General features: G+C 41.3%; 1 protein-coding gene across 2 annotated transcripts; it reads left to right on the forward strand.

Moving 5' to 3' along the window:
• Positions 1–296: 296 nt before the first annotated feature.
• fam193a (family with sequence similarity 193 member A) lies at positions 297–17,049 on the forward strand. Of its 2 annotated transcripts, none has more exons than XM_085409499.1 (23): positions 297–709; positions 2,864–2,938; positions 4,413–4,655; positions 6,490–6,665; positions 6,755–6,922; positions 7,334–7,580; positions 7,676–7,800; positions 8,002–8,149; positions 8,236–8,310; positions 8,416–8,490; positions 8,588–8,700; positions 9,772–10,014; positions 10,143–10,299; positions 10,468–10,614; positions 11,429–11,710; positions 12,056–12,278; positions 12,381–12,737; positions 13,917–14,199; positions 14,312–14,498; positions 14,670–14,909; positions 15,062–15,947; positions 16,268–16,349; positions 16,450–17,049. In XM_085409499.1, the coding sequence occupies exons 1-23, from the start codon at positions 488–490 to the stop codon at positions 16,541–16,543; spliced, it is 4,848 nt and encodes a 1,615-aa protein (XP_085265625.1). In that variant the 5' UTR covers positions 297–487; the 3' UTR covers positions 16,544–17,049. The 2 variants fall into 2 exon arrangements, with proteins under 2 accessions (XP_085265625.1, XP_085265626.1); XM_085409500.1 differs by having other exon boundaries at positions 12,381–12,689.
• The last annotated feature ends 6,813 nt before the right edge of the window (positions 17,050–23,862 follow it).

The following is a 23,862-nucleotide window of genomic DNA, read 5'->3' on the forward strand; positions in this document are numbered from 1 at the left end:
GATGCGCTCTCCCCCTGCTGTTAAAATGTGTTGTTTGCAGTTTGTGTCGGGTGCTTGTAATACGTTTATTATCTATTTTAGATCCGAGTAGAGACATATAATCTAAGGCAAAAGGATAAGATAAGAAGAAGACCGATATGTTTGTAAAGCATTCAACGTCAGTGTTTATCTCCGCTAACTACAACTTTCTCCCTGTTATCTGCTTAGAAAGTGATTTCCCATGGCAAACTCAATTTCCCATGAGCGCCTGGGTGAGGACGCACATTTACGTTTCGACGCGATCTGAGCCCTGGTTGAGGCAGTCCAGTCAGAGGCCATATTGGAATATATGAAGTCGGCTTGCACTTTGATGGAACTGAGTGTCTGCCGTTTTGAGAGTCTCTATACTGCTATCCAGGATTTATACGCGAGTGATTGCAACAGGCATTCCACTTGAGACTCTGCTAAGTCTGGACGGCAAGTTGTCTCGCTTCTTTTATTGGGAAAAATGAGTCCAACCGATGCTAAACGGGGGGCTAAACGCAGGAAGAACAAGCGGGGCGGTGGCAGTAGCTGCAGTGCTGTCTGCAATACCAGCGGTGGCAAGGCCGGGGTTGCTTCGGCCCTGGGCTGTGAGGGAACAGCAGCACCTGCCTCTGTCGTCGGCTTTTTGACACCTGGCAGTGCAGGCAGCGGGAATATAGGATCCATCACGGGCATAAACGACGAGGTAAGAGTGTCACACTACTGGATGTCAAAACAGGGGCAAGGAGCTTGGAGCGTTATCAACGACACATCTGATTTGGGCCCGAGACTGATGCGAGGAAGGCAGCTAGCTAGCTAGCTAACTAACAAGTGCAACGTAGCTGGTAGTTAACCGGCTTAATCACAGCTAATAATAGTTGTTTATTCTTTGTGAAATAATCGCCAGCAGTTAAACAGTCCCCAGTGTAATATAACACACTGTCTTAAACGTCAGGCTAACTTACTAAAGTCTTGGCGAAATCCTAACACTACCATCGTTAGCTTAAGTTAAGAGGTCGTAGGTGTATCGACAACGATTTAGACACAATCAAGCAGTTGGTTGATCTAATATTCTTCTCCGTGTATGGCTAGCACAGGTATAGATTGGGCTGCTCGAATCAAAGTTATTCGGGAATAACATTAAGATTAACGTAGGTGGCTCAAAAGCTGCTATCACCTAGGTAAACACTGATGCTAGCTTATGCTAACAGTCAAGAGCACTAACAATCTCATCACTGTTTTTGCGTTTTTAAATTCCGAGTTTCCGTCGTTTTTTCTCTCTCTCTCTATTTCTCTAGTCTGTAAAGGTTTGAGTTTAACTTGGTCATATTTTCCAGAGGACCAGCTAAAGTACTCGACTACCTCCTCCACGTTAGCCTAATGAGCCCGTATACTTCAATACCACGATAGTGAAACTTAACAGTGAAATCTTAAGATGGTTAGCAAGCTTATTTACAAGATCGGAGATGTTGGTTAGCTTAATGGGTCGCGTAAATAACACTTGAGTGTTTTGTATTCTGCATCGAAGGGAACTATGTCCTGTCTGTGCTTCTGTGTACGTTTATTGTGCTTTTGTAGTTATTCTGGTCTCTCACGTAGAAAGTGTGTGTGTGTGTGTGTGTGTTGTTTGTTTGGGATTAGTGATGTTACAGTATCAGATTTTCCGCTACAAGTGGGCAGAAGAATTCATGGTAACAACAATATCGCTGAAAATAAAGAAAAATACCCCTAGTCATACCAAGCTTCATTTATTTCATCGTAACTTTATTCATTTTAACTTTGTTAATTCACTGCTGCGCTAATAAGGTAAATGATATAAGAAATTTCTTGGCTAAACCATTATGGAAAACCAAATGTGACTACTTGGAGCCACTGCTGTTTTGTCTACTCTTTTTGTACACAAAATATCATGAAGCTTAAACAAAGACCGGTCATTCAGTCAGGCCTATGCTAAACAGGAGAAACACCTGTGAGTCATAGTGCAGGAGCTAGTGTTAGCTTGAAAAACTGTCAAGACAACGGTAATTAAATTAAAAATTAATTCCTCAAAGTAATACCAGTCTATCTGCACCTATCTCAGTGACTCAGCCTCGCTCTATCTCAGTGTGTGAGAGAAACACAGAGAAAGAAAAACCAATGCTGTTAGCACTAAACACCTTACTTTAGTCATCCATAAAGTAAGCATACACTGTCTAGTACGTGTTTATATACTATATAGTGCAAGGTGACAGTATAGCAGTTACTAAAAAGAAGAGAGCCTTGATATAAACTGGATTCCTAGTTGTTCAGGTCATTTACAATATGTTTATGTGCATGTTTTACTGCAGCATTCATTTTTATTTTTAAATGTCAGTTATTACTAATGCTTAACAGTACATGCACAGATAGCCAGCTTGTTTTTCTCATAGCACCGATTACTACCATGGTGGTTTGTGTCAGCCTGCAGCAGCAACAGTAATTTGTCGTTTAAGTTTACATAACATGAAACTGCTTGAATTTAATCCTTTAGTCTAAATGATCAGTTACGACTCCTTTTCTGCCAGTCTGTGCATGGCTAGATAGAGATTATGTTTTGCTATAATTTTTCTGAGTTGACTCCTTAAATGTGCGTACATCATTTTTGGGCACTTTTGTTTATAGGTTTTCTGTGTATGCAGTGTGTACTGGTGTGAACCTATGAGAGGTTTATCAGTATAAATATATATGCAGTCGAATATAAAACCCAGAAAATAATACAGAAAACATTAGAAGCTTTGAGGTGTAATATAGAAACTGTGTCATCACTTAGTGTAATTGATCACTTGCATAAATAGAAAGGGATGAGTTCATTGTAAACTATGAGCTGTTTTGTGTCCATCAGGTCAAAGTGAACAGCGGCGTTACACCACAGTTTACAGAAGGACCGGTGAATGCTGACTTCTCTGGAGTCCTTCAGGTAAAGTACAGTCAAGGGTTTCTGAATCCACTCAATGATACAGAACCTTTGTCGCTCAAAGACATGTCCAGTTTACCAGAATAATACACACCTTGACAATAGAACTGTGTGTATGCTAAATGGTGGAAACCCACTCAAGATTTAAACATTCAGTGTTTCTGTTAATTCAGTCATTTTTAAGTATGGAACTTATTCATATTCGGTAGGACTTGCCTCAGTTATTCATACATTCAGATGCTCCAGCATTTGTATTTTTTATTTTTTTAACAGTAGGGTTTAAGTGTTGATAACTGCCTTTTTTTTTTTTCCTGATTACTAATGACGTTATTCCTCAGAATTCAAATCCATACAACACACATCACGAACATGAACTTGAACAAGGAACGAGGAAATATATGTATGAAATGTACTGTTTATCATAGAGAACCCAACTGATTGATCAGTGAGCAGATATTGTCTGCAAATATTTGCTTTTTTCGCTGATCTTTTATAATAATAATAATAATAATAATAATAATAATAATAATAATAATAATAATAATATAATAATAATAATAATAATAATACATGGATAAATAATATATAAATGGAAATTAAAAAGGTAAGGAAGAAGGGTGAGAAATGCCTTTCAACTATGTTATGAGAGTTGGCGTTGCATAGTTTGTCCAACAGAGGGCACTTTACAACTCTCCTGTTTGTTGTGTGAAACACTACACACTGATTAGGAGCAGTTGGATACAACGCAAATGAGTAAATGATTAACTAACATGTGTCACACAATGTTCAGCTACTTTCTGACACTAATTTAAAAAAAAAAAAAAAAGAATTTACAATATCGACACCTGAGTTTGAGAATGTGATAATTTAAGAAGGAGGAAACATAGGATTCTGAAATTCATACCATAGCTGTACTAGGAGGCCATATCATGTTTGGATAGATGCTGATATTCCGTTAAGTGTAAAGCTGCCCCGCTCTAACCCAGAGTACTCACTGAGTCACAGTCTCCAGGAGTACACGTTTAAAATGTAGCTGAAATAGATGGAAGTCAACCTTCTTCTTAAAATCCCATAGCCATCCCACCCACCGTCACAAGCAGTCAGTGTGTATATCATTAATTGAAGCCTCTAGCTTCTAATTACGTGTTTGTGCCCCTCTGTGGTTCACGCACTGAAAGGACTCTGTGTTAAAGTTCCTGTGATTTAATGAAGTACAGCGGGCCTGTTCAAACAGCTGTTGTACCTGGAGTACATTGGGTTGTGAATGTTAGATTGGTTAGCAGTTCAAGTGATCACAAACTTGAGTTTTCCTCTAAAATAACATCTGTATTATTATTATTATTAGAAGAAAAAATAACCTGCTTTTATTTATTCCCTTAAGTAATAAATGACAACAGCCACTGCATTTCTATCTAGGGGATTTTAATCAAACACAGTGACTTCATGTAAACTAATATATTTTTCTTTCCCACCACAGACCCCATTCACATTTGGCCTGAACCAGCGAGCGCCCTACACTGCTGGTGATCGCTGCCTCTTGTGTCGATGTGAGCGTAAAGACACTGTCGTGCCTTCAGAGGCAAGCATCTCAGGCCAGAACGGTACGGCACAGCCTGCCAAGACTCCCAGTGCTCTACAGCTGCCTCTGTGGGTGTGCTCTGACTGCAGGCGCACAGTGGAGAAGGAGGACCGACATACTACTCTAGAGCAGTCTTTAGGGGTAAGTCACATGAGTGTGAAGAGAATTAAAGTTATAAAGAGTTTGTGCATGGAGAGAGAGTGCTGCGTGTCAAGCCTTTGCTCGATTCCGCCGTTCAGTCGGTTTTCTGGCTCAACACGGATGCCACATATCTGCAGTTTAACGTGCACAGCTGCGGTCTTTCAGTGGATGATGCAGCTCCTGCGTTCACCTGGCACTGCTGGTTCTGTGCCAGAACGGCTGAAACAGATGCAGCCACCGTGAGCAGCAGCTGCTGCTGTAAGAACGTAATGATGGAAGCAGAATAATACGATTGCACAAGCTTGAATTGATTCAACGAGGTAGCGACTTCTAGAAGCTTCAGCTTGAAATGTGCACTTTTTCAATTTTTCAGGTACATTAATTAAACAAAAAGTATCTCAGTGGATGAAATGCTTTTGATATATAATAAATGGTACATAAAAATGTAGTTGTGATTATGGCATTAGCTGCATCTGTATCTAAAAATGAAGGAACTAATTATAAAAATCATAATGATTTAAGTCTTTATTTTAACACGTAGTCACATTTAATACTCCTAATGATTAATTAAGAAAATAAGTGGCAGTGTTGCTGTTGTCGTCTTAATTAGTTTTCTCTCTTTCTCCTCTGCACACCCAAGTGTGACTGAAAATATCCTCTCAGGCCTGTGTTGTAAGATGACGTGTGTTTGAGTGTGCGCTCCAGTTACTCTGTATATAAAGAGCTTCTTTATGACCGACTGCCTGTGGAAAAATCTTGTGATTTGAAATCAGTGGGGGTTTTTTTTTTCTCCCCCTATAATACAAAGTGACTTTTTATTTTCCTGGTTGAATGTGTGTAGGAGTGATTATTAGTTGTAATTAATAAAAGCACTTTTGTACAGACAAATTTACAAAGGCAGCGACTCGACTTTGTTTCCGTTCTTGCAAATTCTAAAAGAAATTTTGCTTTTTATTTGTAGGCAGGTGGTAAGATTGCGCCTACATTTTTGTTCTTCATCCAAAGTCTCAGTCTGAGTTGCTTTTGAAAACTCCCAAACGTTTGTTTTTTGGAGCTCAGTCCTATGTTTTCTTAGTTGTTGGTGCGTTAGCCTTGGATGGTGGTCTTGGGTTTGGCATCCTCTTAAATGTATTGTTAAATGCATCCTAACTGCAGGGGCGTGCTCTGCTGACTCACAGCATTATGGTCCTGTAGTCAAGGGGCCCAAGCAACTGGAGAGCTTTTATTTTGAAATAGCTGCAGAAAAGAAAATTTGCACATATATTCTCTATCTAGTCTGCCCCATGCTGTGCTTTTTCTGGTGATGAGTGAATGATGGTGTGACATTATAAGTCAGTTCTCACAGTGGTTTGCTGATCTCGGCCCTGATGCTTGTCAATTGTAACTGTAACTTTTCTCTAAACCAAAAAAAGACTGCACTGTGTGCTCATCCCAGTTGTAGTTACTGTCCAACACGTTATAAACGTAAATAGGCTGAGCGTCATGTGGTGCTGGACATATCAGAGCAGTCATTTTCAGGGCCTTGTAGCTGTCACAGTGTCCAGAGCCAGATCCATGAGATGATCAGAGATTATTTTATGACAAGCCACAGCTGAAGAGACTGAAGAGGAATCAACTGAAATGATTAAAAATGCTCTTAAATACAGAGAAGTGATTGACATTCATATTATATGTTAGCACATTATTTTCAGCTTTCTGGACAGCCGTGCGACATGCCCAGTGTCACCATCGGCTCCTGAAAAATGATCAGCATCACAGTAAACTAATAAAAATGTTTCTGGATTTGTTCAATGCCTTATTGTGATGTCTTTGTTTTCCTTCATAATGCCTACAGAGTCAGGACTTTCTTTTGCACATGCCTGTGGGTAATGGAAACTTGGGCCAGGAGGCAGCCACAGGGGACAGACTGACCACTGCTGCGCCTACTCTACCCATGCTTCCTGCCCCGGACCTCACCACGCCGATGCCTGCTGATACAGTGTGCAGCTGCGAAGCTTGCAACGAGAGGCGGTCAGTTCAGGTTGACTCTTTGATTCCTTGCGTTTTTGTTTTTGTTTTGTTTTTTTCACTGATTCTTAATGAATTTGTGGGAATTACAGGGAGATCTCTGCCGAGTCGGAGAGGGAGTCGCAGCAGCTGCAGAACCACTGGTCAGAGCTTCGCTACCTGGTGCGCTACATCTACAGACAGACGGGAACGCCACTTGCAGATGACCACGACCAGCCTCTAGAGAGAGACAAGGAGGGCATGAAGGAGCTGGTGGACAGGTATGACCACGACCAGAAATCCTGCCTCTCTTTCTCAGGTCTTTCTTTCAGGGGCTTTCAGGGGTGTGTTTGGCCACTAGAGGTCCCTGTTAACAGGGAGCTTCTCTGAAAACAACCAGAGGCGTGGGAGCCTTTGCGCTGATGTCAACAAACTGAAACTGCTGCCTTGTTTTGTTTTGGGTTTTTTTGTTTGTTTTTCCAGTGTATTTGAACAAGTCCACAGGCCCGTAAAAAGCCTATTGGATTACTTAATATGATGTAATTGAGGAAACTATGTGACTCACATTGGGAGATTTTAAACTGTACAGACAGTGTTACAAGAGAAAGAAGAGCTTTACGTGCTGGTAGCATCAATAGATGGGGAATTTTTTTTTCTTTTCCCACATTATGTTCATTGTTTTTCTCCCGCAGACTCTGTGAAAAGGATCCCTATCAGCTCTACCAGCGGTTGGAGCAGCAGGCTCGGGAATACGTCTTGGAAATGAAAGTGCGTCTATTGAAGCACCTTTCTGCAGGTTCCAAGAACACGGGACCACCTGGGACCATAGCTGCAGCCCAAGGTCCTCCTCAAGCCCACCAGTTCATCTCACTTTTGCTGGAGGAATACAACGCCCTCTGTCAAGCTGCACGAACCATCAGCAGCTTCCTGCTCACCCTGGTTCGTCCGAGTGTTGTTCCCCCACATACAATAACACGTTTGACATATTCATCGCATTCTTAACTTTATTTCCTTTTTTTTTTGCTCTTCCCCAGGAAAATGAGCACCTCCAGAAATTTCAGGTGACCTGGGAGCTGCACAACAAACACCTTTTCGAGAATCTGGTTTTCTCCGAACCGATCTTACACAGCAGTTTACCGGCACTCATTGCACAGCTTAGGTAAGACGTCACTTCTATTTAAAGGAAGACTCTATGACTAGACGCTCATCGTGATGATTTGATTGCTAATAAAGACCCAAATTGCACATTACCTTCTCAGATGCTGCCTTTGAACAAGCTTCCACAGTACTGAGCCATAAGCCAGCAGGCTTATCCTTAATCCCTATTTGGTTTTTTTTTGCTTTTGTTTTCTTTCCACAGGCATGGCACAGCTTCCCATGATTCATACAGTGAAGATACGTACAGGACGTTATTAGAGAGCTACCAGCAACTGCAGCAGGAGATGGCTTCAGTGGCCGCTCAGTGGCAGGATTGTGAGAAGAGGATTGATGACTATGTGGATGAACAGGTACGCAGGGCAGTAAAAGAATGTCTTGTGTAACGCTCATGTTCAGTACAGAGAATAATAAATTGTGTAACATGTTTCTTTTGTAGATGCTTTTTAAGGTGGAGGGTCAGAATATTACCAACCAAAGAACAGAGCCACACAAGTCTTTAATTAGCAAAAATGTAAGTGAAATGAAAACTCTGTGACTGTTTAGATATTTTTTTTCAGTCTTTGATTTGTGAAGCTTCTAAAGTCTTTGTTGATTCTTACTATCTGCCTGTTTCCAGACTTTAAAGACAAAGCAGGGAATGCTGAAAGAGGACTGGGAATTCTTTAAGCAAAGAAGGTTTATAGAAGAACAGGTACGGCACATGATTATGACGCTGTCATTTTACAATGGAGTTTTACAGTTGTGTCCTTCAAAGCGCTGTAATGGTTTCTGTTTTTGTTTTTTTGTAGTTACCCAACAGTAAGAAATCCCCCACCGGAGATAACAACTTCACAGACACAATGAGAATGCTGTCATCTCGTCTGAGTATTCCAGACTGTCCAAACTGCAATTACAGAAGAAGGTGAGCTGTCAGGATTCAGTGGCTTGTCCCTGTCTGGCCTGGGATTACGTTACTCTTAGTCCAGTGAATTTCAGAAATAATTCAAATTATCTTCACAGGGGGGGAAAAAAAAAAAGGATAACATGTATAAAATAAGTGAACAGACTGGTTATGTTTAGTTGTGAAGAAATTAAATGAACCCCCCTCTACTTGCTGGTATTATTATTATTATTATTATTATGTGCAAAAGTCTTGAGCAATTTCTTTATATTTTGCTTCCAAGGAGCCAGAATTTATTTTCTTTTTTTTTTGTGGGCTCGTGCAATAGTTTAAGTCTTTTTCAGGCTTTTTCAGTGCAGTCCTTGTACCTGACCATTTTCAGAGGTTTCTTTTCTTTCTGTTAGCCACCTAACACTGACCTATGAATCATTCCAGCATAAGAACTCAAAGGATGAAACAGTGTTGTCTACACATAATGCGATTTCTATTAAAAATGATAAGATAACAGTTTGAAGGTCTAAACTGGTGTCTTTGCAAAAACAAAGCGCTATTAGCTGAAAACATGGCACATCTCTACATGCTGTGTAGGGTGTCCTGAGAAATTTTGAGAGGGGAAAAAAACGCAGATGAAAAGCGTCTGAAAGTCATGTCCTTACGGAGTAGAAACCAATCCAGCAAAGATCTGACACTGTAACCATTTATTGTTTACTGTAGCCTGGTTAGAAATGATGTTGGTGGAAGGGTGGCTATCAAGAAGCCATTCTTAAGGAAGGGAGAAATGGGGAGCCAAGGCTAAGGTATGCCAAATTACACAAGAGGTGGTCTGAAAATCAGCAGTGACATGAGGTGAGGGTCATGTCACTGGTGTGGCTCAAGACTTTTGTCACTTTGCTATAGAACCTATTTAAAGATGGGAGAGCGAGATGTCAACATGTGATGTATTGAAGACCATTTTCCGCCATTAAAAAAAGCCACTTAACTCATTTGACTGTATGGGAATTGTCTTTTTAAAATACTTCATGTAAGAACTTTACTGAGAGAGTCCTGTAATCAGTATCACAATATAAATTTTGTCTCAACTTTTTTCAACAGGTGCACATGTGACGACTGTAGCCTCTCTCACATCCTAACGTGTGGCATAATGGACTCTCCTATCGCTGAAGACCTCCACATCAAACTACCCATGCAAGGGGATCCTCCCCGGGACTTCTTGGCAGGGGTGCACCCTCCTAGCCTCTCTTCCGGCAGTTCAGCATCCGGCTCCAACTCCAGTTCTCCCATCACCATCCAGCAGCATCCGAGACTCATTCTGCCTGAAGGAGACACCAACACTTTGTAAGTCATCTATTAGTATTTTCCCCAATCTTAGCGTTAACATAAAAATAAGTGCTATTAAAGTGGAACTGATATTTCGATAAATAGTCTCTTCTTCTTCCTGACTTCTCATTTCTCTCTTGTTGTAGCATTAGCGATGATGACGAAGTGCCTCCATTGTCCAGTAAGTTTGGGGACATGTACCCTATGAGTGGTTATGAGGACAACAGTATGGTGACTGCTGCTGTGAACGGTCTTCATAACGACATCAACGGGGAAGGTGAAAACGTGGCGCTAAAGACAGGGGTGAGTCCTCTACAGCCCCCAAAAAATGCCCAAGATTAGCTGTGAATTTCCCTGCCGGGTTTCTGGATGATGAAGCTGCAGTTCATTATGAGTGGGTTACGGGTAATTTGGGAAATGTTTTGTCCTCACATACTAATTCAGTCTTTGTTCTGCACCTCTCTGTGTCAGTCTCCTCGCATTACCAGCAGCAGCAGCTCATCGGAGGGTGACGAGGAGGAAGCTAATAGCGAGGGTGGTGGGGAGCCCCCAGGGCAGCAGGAACAGCTTTCCTCAGGAAAGACCAATAGTCCTCCACCCTCCTACAACCACCAGCAGGTATTTATACAAATACAATGAGCCTTCATTTGTCTTCCTTTAAGGGCCATATGCTCAGACGCACTCATTGTGTGACGAGAGATCTAAAAATACTGATCACAGAACAAGAATGTTCTTTGTTGCTGTGGGTCCCGGGGTTATCGCAGGAGCGTGTTGTTTTTTTTTTTTTTGTTTTTTTTTACATGAATTTAAATTTTGTTTTAATTTTTCTTTTTTTTGTTATAGCTTAGACTGGGTTTGCTCATTTCAGTTTCAATGTGGTTCCAGTAGTTTCAGTATTAATTTGAGTTGCTAGTCCATTATAATATGAGTGGTATTACTATACAAACACTAGACGTGGTCATCTGTGCATCAGTGAAAGTCCCCTTATACTCTTTGTGTGGATTAAAGACTAGAAGACATTTGCTATTTATTTTATTTGTTCGTTTGTCTTTTAAAGTCTATAACTAAAGCTAATGCCACACTTATCTGGCCACGATCCTTGCCACCTCCAGGTACAGCTGTTACTGACGAAACGAGGTGCTTTATTTGCAGGGCAGGGTATCCGTGTATCCGTGCAGTGGCACTGATGAGACCTGAACCACTTTACTAATGTTCATGTGACACAAAAAGCACATCAGTTTAATTCTGATGTAAGAGCGGAGATAAAAACTTGGTAGTGTAGTCACACTAATTTAAAATAATAATAATAATGAAATCCTCGATGGAGCTGAATTGGAAAAATGAACTCCACTACTACATTCTGATACATGATTTAGCTGTTATTACTCTTTTAAATCAACGTGTTTCAAACCTATATTACCCCCACCCTCAGGCAGAGCAGGCCCAGCATGCCTGCGAGTGCCACGTGTGCAACCAGGACCCCAGCTCTTCCACCCTGGGCCCCGCCACGTGTTTGCCCCCTAGTCGGCTCCACGCTGCGCCTCCTCCCCCCGCTGTTGGACACCAATTCTTCACAGACAGCAAGACCCCCCCTGCACACCCCGCCCTCCACTTGTACCCACACATCCACGGCCACTTGCCCCTACACAACTTCTCCCGGCCCCTCCTGCACCCCACACTCTACCCACCAAGCCCACCTCTCACACACAACAAGGTGAGGATAACAAGTTTTTAGAGGTAGACGTAAGTTGTATTCTTCCGATCAGTATGTAGAATTCTAGCATTGAAAGTGTCTTTAAGGGGAAAATTGATTCATTTCCTTATCACTGGGGATTTTTCTTTTTTTAAGGTTCCAAGAACAATCCTAAGATTAGTTGTACGCTAGTTTCATTTAGTGTCACTGCAGTTCCTTTTTTCTGCCACAAGGGGACAGACTGAACCTAAACTAGGGGAAGGGGGGAAAAAGCAAAAAGAACAGAGCAGTCCTGAACTTTGTGCCAAACTCAAACCTGTTCATCTCATTATTCCCTTACTAATCACATTTTTTTCCCACCTTAAGCCTCTGCCCCCCAACCCTATATCAAACCACTCGGCGGCCAAGCAGCCAGCCTTCAGTGCGTCTTTACCAGAGCATGTATACCAGAACTGCTTCGGCGGTGCGGGCAGTGCAGGTGACTGGAACAGCTCTCTGCAGTGCCTCTCGCTCAAGTTTGAGAATTTATGGGACGCTGCTGTGATGAAGAGCTGGAATCCGTCTGTGCTGTTGCCCGAATCGCTTCCAGGTGAGCCGCCCTGGCACGGCACAAATCACCAATCATATTGAAATCATTTAAAAAGAATCGTTAAGACAATGTCTTCCCTTATGTTTTGTCCTAACCCAACAGGTGATATGCTTGGACCACCACTTGCTGATGTCCCCCTCCCTCCAACATCATCTATTTGCCCCCAAGGGGAACATGCCTCACTGCCCACGCCTCTGCCCCCTTCCTCGTCTTCTTCCTTGTCATCATCTTTGTCGTCATCCTCCTCGTCCTCATGCTCCTCTTCAGAAGCCAAAGAGCAGAAGAAGACCGGCGGCAAGAAGAAGTGTCTCTACAATTTCCAGGATGCCTTCATGGAGACGAATCGAGTGGTGATGGCTACCTCCGCCTCCACGTCCTCAGTGTCCTGCACTGCTACCACTGTCCAGTCAAGTAATAACCCACCCATCCACCTAGCATCTAAAAGACCCAACTCTTTAGGTAATATAGGAAGTAGGAGTAGTGGTTAGGTTTGTACTGATGGGGCTTTTTTGTTATTAAAATGATGGGACACTCAAACAATTTAACACCTACAGTTAAAAGGGACTCGTTGTGGTCGTCTCCACCGCCGTATTTTATTCTCGTACCCCAGCTCTGTGTTATTCATACATCAAAATATTTTTGGGTGCAGCCCCTCGGTCCATCAATTGTTTGAAACAAACCATTTTAGCTTCCTCTATTTAAACTGCCTTTCTTTTAATTGGCTGAAAAAAGGTGGTTAGACCTACTCAAACAAAACAACCATCTGACGGCTGTGGATGCTGTGCTCACAGGTATCATGTCGGATGTCTTTGGTATTATGCAGAGGCAGAAATGGAAGAAACTGAGCGTTTAGGGGTCTGAAACCGGAGTTTTTGACTCACGGGGAAACTTGTCAGTGTGTATTGTGCATCCTTCATTGTAAGAGTACATATTTAACTAATTGATAAGTCCCCTTGAAAATTTGGGTGTGTCATCAGTTTTGATCACATACAAATTTTGCTGTCACTGATAGCTTTTATTCAGCAGGATAATTATTCATTTTCTCTATTATAGTGGGGGTTTTTTTATGGTATTTATTACCTCTTTGACCTTTCCAAATAGTAAAGCACATGGGAAGGATGCCTATTCTTTTATATTTTTCTCAGTGTTAACTGTAGCAAGCATGTTTTACTATGCAAGGTTTGCTACTGTGTCTATGCTTGAATGCACAGTTAAGAATTGACAGAATGGTGAATTCAAATCTTATGTCCACACATTCATCAATTACTCAGATAACCTGGAGTAAAGTGTAAATTGTGTTTTATTCTGAAATGTCTGGTCGTTGTATTGTGGTGAAATGAATGATGTGGCTTGAGATAGAGAGATATATATGAGGTCGATCTAAGTTTAGATGAGCAAATATAAATATCAGCGTTATAATTCATATTCAAAAGGTCATCAAGCTGAAACTGCGTTGCGCTGGTTTAGAAGAAGTGGTATTGACGTGCGAAGCATGCGTCAGCAACACTTGGCTTGTTTGTTTTCCTGTCTGGAAGCTCTGAACACGATCATGTTGTTTTTGATGATGTGGGGATTTTTTCTTTTGTGTATTTTGTTAATGTAAATATTGTAATTCTGGCCATTTTCCCTCCCTTCTAGATGACGTATTTCACAATCTAGGTAAAGAGGACCACAGGCAACCCACTCCAACCACCCCTAGAAATGGCTCCACAGGACTTACCTCCCTCCCTCCTCTCTCGGGGCCCCCGCTCCCTCCAGCACCCACTGCGCACCTTCCGATAATAGGATCACAACCCTTCCCAAAAATGGCCACTCCAGCTCCAGACTTTGCAGACTCCCACCAGGGTCATTGCCTCCCACCCACAGAACCTCTGGCCACCTCAATGGATGGGCCCATCAGTGCCCCACCCAGCGTCTGCAGGCAAGTTTGCTGTCTGATTTCACAGGAAAGATTATTTATCTTATTTCTTTTTTGTCGCAGCAATCCAAACTGAATTTAAAGTACTGAAACATGAAAACATTATTTATTTCAGTGATCCTGACTGTGAAGGCCATCGCTGTGAAGGGAATGGGGGGTACGAGCATCCGCCATATGATGGAGAGGAGAGTCAGGACGAGGACAGCTGCTCGGAGCACAGCTCTTCCACCTCCACATCCACCAACCAGAAAGAAGGAAAGTACTGTGACTGCTGCTACTGCGAATTCTTCGGACATGGCGGGGTAAGACATGCATGTTTATGCAAACACATTGACCTCAGATTAACATCTTGTTGGTGTTTTTTTTTTTTTTTTGCTTTTGTTGTTGTTGTTGTTTTTTCCAAATGATTCATTTATTTTTATTTTCCTCCTCCGTACCCTCATTGATTGCGACACCCTTTGTTTTATTCACAGCCCCCAGCTGCTCCTACCAGTCGAAACTATGCAGAAATGAGGGAGAAGCTTCGCTTACGTCTGACAAAACGCAAAGAGGAACAGCCGAAACGCGAGGAACAGCAGCCGGTGATAGAAAGAGATGGAGGGGTGGAGGACCACAGGCGGGTGGAGGACCTGTTGCAGTTTATCAACAGTGCTGATAGTAAACCCGCTTCCAGTTCTAAGGCAGCAAAACGAGCAAGGCACAAACAAAAGAAGGTAACTACCTGCTGATCAGGCCAGAGGCCTTTTTGAAATGAACCACTTTCCTAGAATACTTGGAAATATAGCACTCAGTGGTCTTTATTATTATTATTTTTTTATGAGTCAGAGTTGTCAGTACACTAATAGTAAATGTCTGTGTGCTTCAGATGGAAGAGAAAGCCCGTCTGGAGGCGGAGGCCCGCGAAAGGGAGGAGCAGCAGTTGTTGGAGGAACAGCAACGGCGACAGAGGCAGGAAGAGGAAGAAGCGCTTCAAAAAGAACTGCTCCGACTGCAGGAGCTGCAGCAACATCGTGCTGCCAAAAAGAAAAAGAAAGAGAAAGCAAAGGAAAATACCGCTCCCCCTCACAACAATCCACAGCCCCTTAAACAGACAGCTCAGAACGTCTTAGATAATCTTCAGAATGGAAAGTCACAGCTGCTTCAAACTCTCATCCGCCTCCCTGACCAGAAGGAACCCAGATTTGACTCACTACCCCGGCCCCATTTACAGCACAGCCCAAACTGCGCTGCTGAAAAGGGGTTTACCGCTGAGACCAACATCCCCAATTCTCCACCTGATCTCCTCAACGGCACCTCCTCTCTACTCGAGGTCAGCAGTAAATCTAAGGGTAAGCAGTCCGCTAAAGTGCCCACCTCTGAGGCTGCTGTAAAGAAAGCCCCAGAGTTACCCAAGAGCTCCGATGCGCCTGTAAAGCTCGCTAATGGCGCTACCACTACAACAGACACCAAAGCAATGCGAACTAGGCCCGTTGAAGCCCTCGCTCCTCTCCCAACCAGTGAACCCCAGAGGGAGGAAAGGAGCAATAACAGAAGTGCCAGCGGTAAAAGGCAGCAACACCAACCTCTAGCCCAAACAAAGGAAGACAGGATAAGCCCCCCTGTGTCAAACCCCTCTCCGTCTCCCCCTCCAACCTCCCAGTCCGAACAGACCCAGCAGAACGGCAAACCTCCGACCGCAGAGTCCCCACAGCCCAAAGGCAAGACCAAGAAGAGCAAGAAGAAGAAGGCGGACAAGATGAACAGCTCGATAGGTTGGTTTTAATCTTCTGTGTGTACAAGTCCGGACTACCCTGTCCTGCTGCTAAAGTCGGAACAACAAAGTGTTCTGCATTGTTTTCCTTTGTCTCCTGGATGTTCTGTAATAAGCAAGGTTTGATCACCATGAGCAAGTGCTAGGGAGTATTTCTTAATCCAGCTTTGCTGTGATCCCAAACTCGGACGTGCTGTGAAATGTTAAAGCACCTTGGAAACGTAATCCTGACAGATTAGAACCAGGAAAATGTGTATGAGACCAATGAGAGATGAATTTTTCTGTGTATGTATATATGAAAATGTTTTATTTTTATTTTAGATGATGTATTCCTGCCCAAAGACATCGACCTGGATAGCACTGAAATGGATGAAACGGAGAGGGAGGTGGAGTACTTCAAAAGGTGCGTTTGACCAAATTCTGGAGGAACACTACTAAAATGTGTTCTTCCCTACCTCAAAGGCCTAATGTCAGCTTTCTTCCTTCTTTTCTCTCTTTTCCAGATTTTGCTTAGACTCTGCCCGGCAGACCCGTCAACGGCTATCCATCAACTGGTCAAACTTTAGCTTGAAGAAAGCTACGTTTGCTGCACATTGAGGGTGTTTAGTGAGTGACTGTCAGGACAGAATCAGTACCTTAACAGCTATACAAACCCAACCCCGACCCTCCACTTATCCCTTTACTTCCACCCAACTGTTATCCTCCTGGAACTTCTCCTGCTGTGCCCAAATCACACCCACGCTGCCTTGCTTTGTTCTTGTCACTGTGTGGTTCCAACACAGACCCATCTGGACTGATCCACCTGCAGAAATAAAAAGAAATGAAATGACACAGAATCACAAAATGCTACTCTACATCTGATTAATTTTTCCTGCCTGCTTGTGTGCTTCTAGTCTGAGTTGGGCATTTCTCTTGACTGAAAAGGAAAAAAAAGAAAAGAAAAAAAAAAAAAGCCATGGTCTGAAATTATTTTCTTATATTGGCTTAACTGTAGTCAAAAGATGCTTATTATGTCTGGAAGGTTTCCTTAAAAAAGAAAAAAGAGAGACAATGGAAACTTAAAAAAAGCGAGAAATGTAATGAATTAAAAGCTGTATTTGACATATTGTGGCTTACTATCCCATCGTTTCCTGTTCCTAGCACGGCCTCTCATCACACGATTGACAAGGGAGCTTGGTTAGCTGGTTTCCACTCTCCCAAACCCTCCCCCCACCCCACCAACTACTTCCACCTTATTTCACAGAAAGGAGGAAGGCGTAATACTTGACATTGTTCTTTTTTTTTTTTTGGTTTTTAAGTTCTGTTTAACAAACTGTTGAGTAAACGTGTACCAGTTACAGTTTATGTTTTCTTTATTTTGACCTGTAGCCAGCTTGTATCAGAATACTTTCAGAATGAAATTGAAAAAGAACAATACTCACACTATCAGTCTGTTATAGAGTGTATATTGTATTAACACTAAAGCCAAACTGGCTACTTTTAACATATTGTTAAGTAATATTAAATCTTGTCTTTCTTTTTTGAAAGATGGAATACAGTAGTATGGCAGGATTATGTGTCTTGTGTCACATCTTATTTCCTACATACGGTAAAAAAGCCAAACCAAAATGTCAAAAGACGTACATACATTTACAGATGCAGTTCACGATATGTGAAGCTACTGTTAGCAGCCAGTTAGCTTAGTGTAAACAAGGAAATGGGGCAGCTTTGCCTCGCTGGGTCCAGCGGTTATAAAAATGCACCTGCCTGGTGAGTACACATTTGGTCGGGACATAGAGTCATAGTATAATGAGAACGCACACCCTGTCGCTTCTAAGCTTTTATGTTTAAAAATAATAATAAATAAAACAGATTCATAGTGGATCTTAAAATTACATAAATACAATCTTCGATGAACATGTTACACAGCGTCACTGTTTTAACTATATTTGAGCTAAAATGCAGAAGCAGTGTGTGGAAAAACCTAAGTACACCTCATGACTCAGTAGATGTGGAACCATCCTGGTGCCTGAATGTTGTCAGTCTCTCGTTCAAGTTTGTCGTATGGACCGCGACAGACTCATTGTGGAACAGTTTTGGACATTCTCTTCTTTACAATGTTACTCCAGTTCATTCATCCTTACAATGCCTAGAGCCTGACTCACCATCCCTCTACAACCGTGCCAAACACCTCCATTTGACCAAGCCACATTTTTTATTCTAATTTTTATGCTGTCGTGAACATTACCACTTAGCACGTTAGCTGAGGTCTGTTAGGAGATGTAGCTCCTGGATTTATTGCAGTTTCTTTGAACTTGGGGTGAATTGCTTCACTATCCACTCCTGGGAATACTCAAAACTGTCTTGTATGATTTTATACTTATACTCTAGAATGATGGACTTGGACTCACCAGATCAATAAGCAGCAACAGCTGCTTCTTTAAGATATTTGCTTGTGTTCACGCAGACCTGAATGTCTTAAATCAGCAAAAATGTCAAAACTTGTCCTTCTACAGGTGCTCACATTTGCTCAGTTAATCATTGCATTTAATGAACAATGCCTGGCTGCTACTTATTCTCTTAATTCTTATGTTAGCAGCACTTAGTTTTTACATGCTACTTCTGCATTTTGGCTTGCACAGTGTAATATGTGTTCATCTCAGGCTGTATTTATCTGCTATGAACTAGATTATTTCCTGACACATAAAACATTAGAATTTAAAGAGAGCGTGGTTTACTTCTACCATGACTGTAACTCTAACCATTCTCACAAATATTCAAACACATCTGTAGAATAACTTTAACACAACTGTGATCACATTTGGTCTATACGGGTAATCAGTTAACACTATTTTGGGCTTCCCTGCTCAAGGTGAAAACACAATGGACCGTGGCTGCAAATTTTGGCTGACAGACATAAAATCAAACTCAGATAGCAAAAACATTACACAAACCACCCCCTTATAATGTCTACTGTTACAAATAAGCAAACCAAGAAGATACACCTTTTACTTAAAAGCACCTGTATCCTTAAGTGACTTATAACTTTGAAGTTCTGTTTAATATGATTTAAGCAGCCTAAACATCAGCCCGGAAGCACAAAACAATCTCTGTAGCTTCTCGGTCATCTCAGTCAAGGTAGTCTTAAGCATCTTTTCCTCAAGTCTAACTCTTTTCAAGCACCAAAAAATAGCCCCAAACAGTTTTTGTACCAGGCTGTGCTTCTGATTTTACATAACGACTCTTTTATTGGAGCAAACCTCAAATGGCCATTCGAGAAACTATAGGTTTTAGCACTTTTTGGATTAGCTTAATTTTTCAACTCGGGTTTTATTTATTTATTTTACTAAGCTCATTTTGTGCTAGCACAAAATCTGTGTGACGTGTATATATATATATATATGTATGTATGTATGTGTGTGTGTGTGTGTGTGTGTGTGTGTGTGTGTGTGTGTGTATATATATATGTATATATATACATATATATATATATAGAGAGAGAGAAAGAATAAATAGGACTTTGGCTATGCTACACCATTAGGTAGCTAAAATTCCACATGGCCCTTATACTTTTATTTAACAATAAACATTAAAGATAAAAACTGTGGGCACAGACCTTTTTTGGCTTCTGAAGTTGGGGCATGCCACACAAACTTTGAAAACCAGCTTGCTAACAAGAGGACTTTTGTCACCAGGTAGGTGGAGTTGCATTAGCAATTTAGCTACCATACTAACTGCATGAGTTATCATTATAATTATCCTTCAGCTATGAGAAGGGCTTTAATTTACTAGACATTAGAAAGAAAAGTCCACAAATTAATCCATTATTTATTACTGTTATTTAAATTTGTTTTAAAAAAGACTAACTGTAGCTTTATATTTGACACCAATGAAAACAGATACTCCTTTTTTTCTAATAAGCACACTCAACAATTAGGGACATTTCTGAAAATTTCTTACAGCTAATGTAAATTAGAAATCTCAAGATGATCATTTCCAAATCCGGAATTTGCGAATCAGTTGTACTTCTGCTAATCCAGGAATTTTACCCGTTGTTGCCCTTCTGCCCGTCTGTGGCTATGTTCAAAGTTGCAGGGTGAGTCACACCCTCATAAATGAGTTCCTTTTGGGAAATCCACAAACTTGCAGTCATAGTCAGTCTAGCAGGGCTTTGTAACTGAGTCAAGTTGATCCCAAGGTTTAGTTTCAGTTATGAGGTACATTAAACAAAAAGACAGCTGCCACCGGGCTACTTTGGACATTTACATGTAACTTAATTTCGTATGTGCTCATTGTAGAGCTGATTTGAGGCAATTACGAAATCAAGTGCATTCCCTCCGGGTGAAGGGAGCATGAAATGAGGTCATGCTGTGGCTTCTCTAGAAATAGATGAGTTAATACATAGTTTTCAGTGAACACGACTGACAGGACAAGCACATGTATTTGGGTTGTTTGTTTGTTTTATGAAAAAGACAAATTTTTGTAAAAGAACCAACTTGGACATTAACCGTAACTAAGCCTTTACTTCTTTCAAATGGCCTCAGTGGATTTCAGGAACTGACCATGAGTTTCAGTAACATTTGTTTATTCCCATAAAGTAAACTGGGATGGATTTTCAAGCAGTGATGGTAAACGCTGGTCGTACAGTACATTCAGAGGTTATATTTAGGACCAAATGGATAATGTGGAAGAGGAAGTGAGGTGCATTTGTGGTCATCACCATGACTTCTTCCTCTCAACTTTCCCATGAGCGACTGCTTCTTAAAACAAAGGAATTTCAGTACGAGCCGTTGTGAATGAGAGCAGCGGGGTAGATGCACTTCATACATAAGCAAAAAAGACTGGTTAGTGAGCACCAGCAGATATGACTCAAAAATATTTCAGTTATGAATGACTGTCTGGCTGTTTATAGCGTGGCCTTGCTCTCAGTCACCGGTGATGTAAGATCGGATCTACCACATTATGTAAATGCTGTGCAAAAGTACGCAAATGTACAGAGGGCAAAAACACCTAGAAAAATACGAGGTGCAAATGTAGGCCGTGATCTAAATATTATGAGAAAATGGTGCAGTGTGTGTTTTGATAAATGCAGAGATAAAGGCCGCTTTCGTCAACATGTTTATGCAATTAATAGAAAAATTTAAAAAAATCCCACATGCAGGTAAAAATTACTTACTTGCTTTATGATGTCTCTTACAAAAAAATAGACTTTTGTTGTTGAAGCTGACTTGATGAATAAAGGTAAACAAAACTGTGTACGCAGATCAGTCTGACAATGACAGGGGTGAGCGTCAGTGGCTTATTAAAGGCATCAGATCCGCCTCAAAGCTTGTAATCAGAAAGCTGGGCTTTTCATTGTTAAGTGCCTGGAGCACTTTGGGATCACATACATTTCTAAGGAGGGAATCCCCTCTTCCTTACTGCCTTCACAGTCTGCCACAGTGTCGCTTTTGATGGCTGAAACCTTGGACTTCCTCACCAGGGATCCTAAAAAAGAAGAAGAAGTAGGTGCTAATACCAGTGATCTAAGCCTATAAATGTTAAATTAAAATGATTTTCCCAAGTCTACTGTGTTCCATTTCAACTAAACGTATGTGCTTTTCGGGAATTCCCTCGCGATGGCGGGAAATTCCCATTCTTTTAGGATACACAGAAGATTAAAGGTTGTAAACATCTATTCTGTATTTGCTTGGATAAGTGTCAGACTGAAGTCAGGGTGAAGTTCTCCCTCTCTGTTCAAGTAGCTGTGAAAGCTACGTCAGTCATTACATCCTTATGCTTTGAAACCTGTTTCCAACAGGAACTGGTCTACCACTGTAACCTTTCTTTTTTATTCTTTATTTCTTAGAAAAAGTTCCCAGACATTCAGGTGGGGACGTGTGACTTATTTTTTTCCACTCTCAGATTGGTGTGTAGAGCCTCGGCGTGTGATAATTCAGTCACTTATAGACCCTGTTGAAAATGTGTAGGTGTTTGGTGGCGGGGGAGAATCCCCAGATGGCAGCTCGTGGTCTTTTTTTGTCCTGTGTGTATTTCTACCAGTCTTCCTGTGGTTGCCTTATAGGCGAGATGCTAAAGTTACCCTTCAAAGCCAAAATTGGAACCAGTTATTCCGTGGGCTTCTAAACTGGAGTCAAGATAGTGTGTTATGTAAATGAAAATGTGTGTAAATGTGTTGGAAACTGATACAGTCACCAGTATCTCCCCCAGTTAGCTGATGAGTAAGGAAACATGTGATGCTGTCTGGTAGCTTTTCAAAACCTTGGGGACTTGGGTGCTGTACCCGCTTTGAAGCGTTAATTTGTTTACAGTAGTAGTCAGTTTCACTGCTTTTTACTTAAAGCGTTTTCCGTAACCACAATAACCTTATTTCTATTGTTGCTAGAATGTCTGCCACAAACTTCAATGCGAAGACTGAAACCAAGCCTAGCCTGGTTCTGTCTAATGATCACAAATGACCCATAAACTCCCTACAAATTAAGTCTTGGATTATTAGGTCATACATACGTTTGTGTCATATTCACTGTACTGACAGTGAATATGACCATATCAATATCTCTTGAAATGCAAGAATAAAAAAAAAAAAAAAAAACAGAAGCAAAAATGTATTGACATAAAAAAAAAGTTCAACTGAATTGATTGTAATTTTATTGGTATACAGGAAATATTGTGCTTTTCCTCTGTCTTTGTTACAGTGGTGGACAAGGAAAGGTCAAGTGGTCATACTAACCCTCTTAAGTCCAAGTGATCAATGACTACTCCAACCCTGACCCCGATTCTAACCCTTACCCTCCTCTTCTGTCAACTGAACACTCGATGGATGAGGCAACTCTAGCATTAGGAAATTAAAATATCAACTTTTTGCTTTTATTAACCTGTTTCCCAGACCCTTGGCCATCGTGTAGCAGAGAAAATAATCATCCTAACTGACAGACATTTTTTTGCCTCCTCGAGAATCGAAGGTTAGGGGAGAATTAAGGTTATGACCAATAATGATGTACACCCCAATGGGTTAAATGTGGCCAGAGTTTCAAAGTAATTCCAATGAGCTAAAGCTCAGGCTTTAGACTGCTCTAAATACTCAATTCGCTACAGTTTCTTCTACTCTTGGCTGGCAATATGACATCCTAATGTCTTAATATGATCATCCCAAGTGGACACAGATTTAGTTGACCTTTTCGTTTGTCAGGGACAGCCAATTAGAAGGAGATTAGCTTAAAGGGAGAATGGCCTTAAAAGCAATAAAGATAAAACCAGTTAACAGTGGATGAAAAGCACAACATAAATGAGTAAATAAGTTATGGTGTTAGAAAAATCACTGACAAATGTCTGAGGTAAGACTATGGGACTTTTACTATCTTAAAAATGTCTAGTTATTGCGAGTGAGAAACAGTAGTTGAAAGTTGCACAAAACTAGCTTGCTAAAGAAGCTAAAAAAAAGGGCAAACCCCGCCTGAGAGTACCGAATTGAGAAAGAAGTTGCTTCGTTGTTGAAAGTTTACGTTAAAAGACCTTAGAAAAACATGTTTTCTTTCAAAGGCTCTAATCCAGTCCTAAAATGTGCCCATGGCCTGAACAAAGAAAAAAAAACACAAAAAAAAAAAAACACACTGCAGCAAAGGTAGGTACGTTTTCGCTCACACAAAAGTACCGCAGCTGTTTGACTGCGTCTGTTCACTTCCTTTTTAAAAACAGGGGATGTCCAGCTTCCTGCACTTACTTCACCAAACCCATGACAAGTGATTCACCAAACAGCACAGTTGGTGCGTGTGTGTCAAACTGATACTTCACCGTGACTGAATGCACGATCTTTCAGACACTGACTGATATGCAGGCATTTGGTTTGGATGTAACTTGAGCCCTTGTATCTGCTCGCTGCTCTCAGTACCCCTGTAGTGTTTGCTTCAGCTACATAACAGCTGGGAATCTGGCTGTCA

Source organism: Rhamphochromis longiceps, linkage group LG6 (genome assembly GCF_057381845.1).
Source record: "Rhamphochromis longiceps isolate RC_006_pf linkage group LG6, R_longiceps_female_GT1.1, whole genome shotgun sequence".
Taxonomy (NCBI): Eukaryota; Metazoa; Chordata; class Actinopteri; order Cichliformes; family Cichlidae; genus Rhamphochromis; species Rhamphochromis longiceps.